This window comes from Salvia hispanica, chromosome 4, assembly GCF_023119035.1.
Source record: "Salvia hispanica cultivar TCC Black 2014 chromosome 4, UniMelb_Shisp_WGS_1.0, whole genome shotgun sequence".
Classification (NCBI taxonomy): Eukaryota; Viridiplantae; Streptophyta; class Magnoliopsida; order Lamiales; family Lamiaceae; genus Salvia; species Salvia hispanica.
Genome location: NC_062968.1, coordinates 30,851,361 through 30,859,497, shown reverse-complemented (window position 1 = coordinate 30,859,497; position 8,137 = coordinate 30,851,361). Strand labels below are relative to the sequence as shown.

The 8,137-nt window shown below is 33.0% G+C and overlaps 1 protein-coding gene across 1 annotated transcript; it reads left to right on the top strand.

The window, feature by feature from the left end:
* Positions 1–3,104: 3,104 nt before the first annotated feature.
* On the top strand, positions 3,105–4,756 carry LOC125219922 (probable indole-3-pyruvate monooxygenase YUCCA9). Its single transcript, XM_048122012.1, has one exon. It carries the CDS (start codon positions 3,200–3,202, stop codon positions 4,439–4,441), a length of 1,242 nt encoding a protein of 413 aa, XP_047977969.1. The 5' UTR covers positions 3,105–3,199; the 3' UTR covers positions 4,442–4,756.
* The last annotated feature ends 3,381 nt before the right edge of the window (positions 4,757–8,137 follow it).

Sequence of the window (8,137 nt, the reverse complement as noted above, 5' to 3'; positions counted from 1 at the left end):
AGATTTCCCCAAAAAAATAGATAAATATTTATATATACTCCGTCAGTCTATACTCAGAAAAAAAGAGTGAAGTATCAATTTTTTCAAAAATATAAGAAAATTAATTTTTATAATGACTCAAAATAGAAAAATGCGACCATTAATGGACAAATATAGATATATATTAATGGATTCTTCGAAATATTCCCATTTCTTGGCCAAAAGTGGAAGCTCTATAACAGCTCACAACCTGGCAGCCGAAAAGGAATACTAGCTCACACATATATTAATATTTATTATATTTAATGTACAACTCATATATATCTGTATTTAAATGCATGATTTTTGTATTATACATGATGTTTCAGTTTCATTATTACATACTACAACATATGTGGGTAAATTTATGATGTCATAGTGAAATCTTTGATTTTTTTTATAATGTAGGATAAAATATTGAGTTTACTTGTATGATACTTCTATTTTGGATTATCTATCCCATGACACACTACACATATATCAGAGTATATGGTTGATAGATAGTACATGTGACTATTCAATTTATCAAATAAAATTTTTGAAGTCAATAAAATATTGGATTATCATAAATATCTACTGTGCAGAGAATGTTTTGAAAAATGTATCAATTTAATTTTTTAATTATATACATTTAGAACAATAGAAAGAGGTTATGTTCATAGCTCACATTCCTTTTCTCATGAAAAGCAGAGAATCCATGAAAACCAAGAATTCATTCACATGCTGCCCATGAATCTGCATTTCTTGAAAAACTTCAATCATTTTTTTATTTTCTCAAACCCCATACACGACCTATCGAGCTACTACTTAAATTAACGAATAACATTAAATTCGATTTAATCGACCTATGATTATCACACAAGTAACACCCTAAACACTATTGAAGCATATAGACTATAATCACGACAATATTGTTATAAATTAATAATCTTAGCACAGATTTTACTTTCTAAGCACCAGGACGTACGCGTGTCAATCTAAAATTATTTTATCAAAATATTCCAACTTTAACTTTTGTATTTGAAAAAAACTGAATGATCTCTTTACTATAACAAATTAATTTTTAATAGATCACTCTATTACTCCTCATGAGCTACGTACTGAGAAAAAATGAAGGATTGGCTTGATAGAATTCGATTTACATCTACCTACAAAGCAGCAAAGTACTTAATCTCTTCACCGAACTCATAAATTTAAAAATGTATGAAATCATCTAAGATTCAAAACAAATAACTAACGAAATTATAATCGATCGCTCTACCACTGAACTGAACTACTGAAAATCAATTAGGATAAATAAAATCCAATAAAATTCGATGCACTCATCTACTAAAATGAAATAATCTTTTTACTGATTACTATTTCATTTTAAAGGATGTGAAAATTTATATTACTAGAACCAATTTATAACCATCCACTCACTCTACTACTGAGCTATTGAGCTATTGAGAAAGAATGAGTGATATAGATATGGTAGAATTCAATTCCCATCAACCTCAAACTAAGAATCAGAGCCGTTTTATTCATGATAATATCATGGAAGTACTTGAAATGTCTACAAAAATTATAGATAAAATTATGGATAAAAAAAATGATATGGTGGGACCCACAAGCACACTAGGAAGTGTGAACCATGGGTTGGCAGTTATGGGCTTAGTGGGCCGAAACAGCCTTAAGTCACAATCTTAATGTGGGGATCCAATAAGGGGTGTGGCTCCTGTCTTTCTCCCGGCTATTTTTCAAGCTTCCACTCCACGTGCTCTCTTCCTACTCAGCTTTTGCTATTGCCACATCATCACAATTCATATACATATACCATCTTAAATTAATTTTATTGGGTCTGCATGGGTCCACAGAATCAGATGACCAAGAAGAAATCCATATTTTGTTGATACTGTAAATGTGAAATTATACATCCTTCTTATATATTTTTATATGTAAGTAGAGAATATCTCTGTGCATCTTTACATGTTAGTGCATATAATTTAACATGTCATATCCATATAATGTACATTTCAAATCATTCACCCCAATCGATATAACAACCGGATTGATCATTGCATTATTTCTCTATTGTGATTTTTGCAATATTATCATCACTATGATGGATCCCGGTAGGGTCGGCACCAACCCTGAAGGCCGGAAAAATTCATTAAATTCAGTTGTCGCAGTGTGACAACTCCATCCCAGTCCATCGGGTTAGGATTCACACTAGTAACCTTATTTACTGTACCCAATCCTAGAGTTTTATTTTCTGGATTCATGTTTGATGCATATCTTAATATAGGTATTTTCACATCAGCTGACCAAATCCCTCAAATGCATTCCCTTTTGATAATGTGTTTGTATTTATTTTACGCGCTACTCATTATAATGCATTTGATGGAAGCTTAAACCTAAAATCCAATAATTAATGAAGATAGTAACACTTTTTAACCACTTGCAGCGATTTCTACATGTTTACACCTAAGTTTAACTGTAATTTGTTTATTAAACTAAAAACATCAATGTCAATTTTAGTCCATATGTTTATTTTTTCAACAAAGTAGTATAAAATTAACTGTCACTAATCATTTAATCTAACTATCAGCCTATTTTAAAATACAACTTTTTTTTATAGAATTCTTATTTTCATGAAACGGAGACTTGCTATATATCTTGACCAACAACTTCATCATATGGACTATGATTGACATACATTATTCACAGATACATGTTGTTTATATTCAATCTATTTATTCCACTTATAATTTAAAAGCAAAAACATAGAAAATTAGGAGTGCCGCCTAAGTATGAGAATAATCTTTCACATATCTCAACGTCCTTAATAAAATAAAACAAAAGAACCCGAAAGCTACAAAGTAACCTAGAAAATACAAGCTTATAACCCCACCAAAAACTATTACTAAAAGAAATACATAAAATAATTGCAGAACCCCATTAAAATAATAGATGGAAGACTTGGGATTAATATTTCGAAAATGACCCAATTCCAAAGTCATTAACTCCTCGTCACATGCATCTCTCCTCTATTTAAGCCCCTCCAACCCCCTTCTCTCACTCATCAAATCAAATCCAAACTCAACTCAACTCAACCTTCTCTCTCTATTCTCTCAACTCTCCAACCTCTCAAACTACAAAAAAAAGATCAGAATCTCATCCAATTCCACAAGATTGAAAGATGTTTAACATGACGGATATGAACATGTTTTCGCGGCGGTGCGTGTGGGTAAACGGCCCCGTGATAGTCGGGGCAGGGCCCTCTGGACTGGCCGTGGCGGCCGGCCTCAGAGAGCAAGGCGTCCCTTACGTGATCCTCGAAAGGGCCGCCTGCATTGCCTCCCTATGGCAGAATCGTACCTACGATAGGCTTAAACTCCACCTCCCAAAGCAATTTTGCCAACTCCCCAACTACCCATTTCCCGACCACTACCCCGAGTATCCATCTAAGAAACAATTCGTGGACTACCTCGAATCCTACACCGCCCACCACGACATCCGCCCGCACTTCAATGAGAGCGTCGACTCCGCCAAGTACGACGAGGCCTGCCGCCTGTGGCGCGTGCGCACCACAGGCGCGGACGGCGAGGTCGAGTACATCTGCCAGTGGCTGGTGGTAGCCACCGGCGAGAACGCCGACCCCGTCGTCCCAGATGTGGAGGGGCTCGCCTCCTTTGGAGGCGAGGTCGTCCACGCCTGCGACTACAAGTCCGGCGACAAATTCAAAGGGAAAAAAGTCCTCGTGGTCGGATGCGGGAACTCCGGGATGGAGGTCTCCCTCGACCTCTGCAACCACGGGGCCCGGCCCGCGATGGTCGTCCGCAACGCCGTCCACGTGCTCCCGAGGGAGATGTTCGGGAAATCGACGTTCGAGCTGGCTATGATGATGATGAAATGGCTGCCGCTTTGGCTAGTCGACAAGCTGCTCCTCTTTTTCACTTGGATGATCCTCGGGAGCACCGAGAGCCTCGGCCTCAAGCGCCCCGATATCGGGCCGCTCGCCCTTAAAAACTACGGGCGCACGCCCGTGCTCGACATTGGCGCGCTGGAGAAGATTAGATCCAAGGAAATCCAATTGGTTCCTGGGATCCAGCGCTTCTCCTGCGCCAGTGTCGAGCTGACCAATGGGGAAAAGCTCGACATCGACGCGGTAGTTTTGGCCACGGGGTACCGCAGCAACGTGCCCTACTGGCTGCACGAGACGGAATTCTTCGGGAAAAACGGATTCCCGAAGACGCCCTTCCCGCACGGCTGGAAGGGGAAATCCGGCCTTTACGCGGCCGGATTCACCAGGAGAGGGCTCTCCGGGTTGTCAGCTGATGCTATCAAGATCTCGCAGGATATTGCCGGAGTTTGGAAGGATGATTTGAAGCAGAAGAAGCAGAAAGTTCCGACACACCGTCGTTGCATTTCCACCTTCTAAATTCGATCATCGCTCTTAATTAGGCAAAAGTGTAAATTGATTAGCAGAAGATAGCATTAATTAGAGATTAGCCCTCTCCAAATATGACCCATATTTTGAAATATTGGGTGTATTTTTGTATACTATTACCCACCAAGGATGACGAGGCTTATTCCTCTATGTCGAAAATCTGAAGTAAAAAAGAACAATTTTAATACATGTCAAATGTAATGTGTTATAGTAGATGATAGATCACTATCTTTGTACAATTTTGAACACATCAATTTCAATGGAAAAGGAAGCCCATTTTCTACAACTCGTGTTTGTTTCTCATGTGTTACATCCCAAACTTGTTATAACAAGAAGCTATCCAACAGGTGGGATGGATGTTTTTCTATAGTCTAGTTCTTGTCGCACTTGTGAATCAAATGGAATCGTGATGATGTATCCAATTCAATTGATTACTACTATTCCATTTACTAATGAAACTCTTTTTTCAACATGTTATATCAACATCAAGAACAAAGTGTAATGCCTACAGTCCCCTTGATGGTCAAGTAGCGAGGCGGGTACGACTCGTGCCAAAAGTTTTGAGTTCAAATCTTATGGATTTGCGTACGTCATGCCACGAGTTGCAATGGGGATGATTCTAGGTGGGGTCAGTTCATGAGTATGGTTTTAAGACTCTATAATCGATCATCGACCGTTAGATTCATCTTTTTGCTGTGATTTTTAGAGTCTTGCAATGTATGATGAGAACACATATCTCACAAAAATGACAATTTCATGATTTTAATTAATAATTAAAAAAATGTTTCATCAGTCCAAACGGTGGCAAACGACGTTAGTGACGACCTTCTTCAGCCAGCGAGTTCCAACCCCACGAGATCTGTTTCAGCACGTTTTCACAACATTGAATAAAGAACGCGTATAGTAATTATTGTAATGAAGTTATGATGATTAGAGATTATATTAGATAATTATAATTACGTTGTTTATTTCCAATAAAAAATGGTCCAGCATTTTATCACCTAACATGCATATTAGTCGCAATGGGGGTGATGTGCAATTATAGCTATTACTAGTAGTATTATTTTTCTTTCATATCGTTTTCATTTAATTTAAATATCATCATCCATGTAACTTGTATCGATGTTGATTTCTACATTTAGACTTCTAAAAACACTAATCCAATTATACACATTTTGGATCTGTGTATCAACAGGGTTAATCATAAATATCAGAAACATGATTGATTTACAGTTAACACACCTCTGTATAGCATAATGACAATAAATAAGTAGAATTTACAATGAATGTTTCCTGTAAAGCAAAATTAATATGTGAAATAAATACAGTTCAAAAGCTGTTGGAAACAGCAGTAAATTTGTAATACCTAGATGAACTAGCTGGATTCTCACTACATTTAAGAATGCCATATTCCAAAGTCATACTCATATTTCCATATTTGATTCGGCTCTGTTTTTTGATATGGCTATGGTTTGAGAGCATATGGTTTCCATATTCCAAGAATTTAAGACTGCTCATTTAAAGTTTATTTAAGAATACAACATCCATCTATTTAACCATACCCTTCGGGTTGAGTTATGCTTTTTTTTAATAAATTATGACTAAAGATAAATTAACAAAAATTGTACATACAGAATATCCTCAAATTTTAAACCGAATTTTATTTAAATCGGTTTTCTTATTAATTATTACTTCTTTACTTAATTGTCCTTTTGCTATATTTGTAAAGTTCAATCAATATCAAATTACATTAATATATATGAAAATAGAGTGAAAATATTAAATATGGATGATCACTTCAAATAAAAGTGCCACTTATTTGGAGAGATCGCATAAATTGAGGTTACACTAACAAATTGGCTGATACTAACATTTTGCCTAAAGCATTAAACATTATTTAATAAGAAAAGATTGAATGCAAAATAGTATTATTATTTTATTGGATGGCAAAACATTACGAAATATTTAATAAGAAAATATTTGAATGCAAATTATTAGTATTATTATTTGGTTAAATGATAACATTAAAAAATTAAATATATATACATACATGTAGTTGTTTATATACACACAATCTGGTATATGATCAAATACTAACTAATTTATAGTAATAACTAGTTGTAATAATTAGTAATATCAATTTAGTGTGTTAAAAATATTATCACAAAGACATAAATTTATCAATATTCTTGTTTTGATAAATTTATGTCTTTGTGTTGATATTTAAATTTTACATGTTGTATTGATATAATTATGTCTTTGTATTGATAATTTTAATACACTAAATTGAAAGTTATTCGTTATTACTATAAATTAGTTAGCACACAGTGTAACTTATAATTTTAAGAGTTATTTAATAATTAAATAATTAGATAGAAAATATTGATATTATTTTGTTAGATTAGCAATAAGAGATTATGTAAAAATGAAGTAGTCATTTTTTATAATTACAAATTAAATATTATTTAAGAATAAAATAATTGAATAGAAATGACTACGATTACTCCGTTTGATAATCACAATATTAATTTCAAGTACTACATATTCATGTAGTTGTTTTTGTAAATTGAAATTTTAACAATTATTTAATAATTAAAAGTGAATGACTATAATTATTTCGTTTGATAATAAACACTAAGAAATCAAGACTTTCTCTTATAGATATTTGGCAATCAAACATGGCCTAAAAAATCAAGCATATGTCCATGTTATTTTTATAGCTTAGGATTTTAAGAATTACTCCCTCCGTTTACAAAAAATAGAGCACATTTATCATTTTTGGTCGTCCACAAAAAATAGAGCACATTCATTTATGGAAAGTTTTCAACAAATAATAATCATACACATCATTCCACTAACACTACTTCTCACTTACTTTTTCTCATTCTCTCTTACTTTTTTCATTTTTCTCTTACTTTACCAATTCTACATTAAAACTCGTATCATACACCAATTGCTCTATTTTTTATGGACGAATGGAGTATTTAATAATAAAATAGTCATTGACTATGATTATTTTGTTTGATGGTAACATTTAGTAATTAAGTATACATGCACATAGTCATTCTTTTAAGTATATATATAATGTAGTCATTTTTTATAATAAGAAATTTAAAAATCATGTAAGAATAATTAGATGCAAATGGCTATGAGTATTTCTTTTGATGATAGCACTAATTAAGAAATTAAGTATATATGCATGTCGTCATTTTTATAAGTTAGAATTTTAAGAATTACTTAGTAAAAAAAAATAATTGGATGCAAAAACTATTGTTATGTCTCTTGATAGTAACACTTATTAATTAAGAATATATTCATATAGTCATTTTTTAGGAGTATAATTTACAAATTTTTTAAATTATTTAATTATAAAATATTAAATGTGAATGACTATGATTATTTCATTTGATGATAACACTAATTAAGAAATTAAGTATATATGCATGTAGTCATTTTTATAAGTTTAGAATTTTAATTAAGAATTACTTAGTACTAAAAAATTAATTTGATGCGAAATATTATTGTTATTTCTTTTGATAGTAACACTTATTAATTAAGAATATATTCATATAGGAGATAATTTTAAAAATTTAAAAATTATATTACTTAAGAATATATTCATATAGGAGATAATTTAAAAATTTTAAAAATTATTTAATTGGAGTATAATTTCATTGGATGTGAATG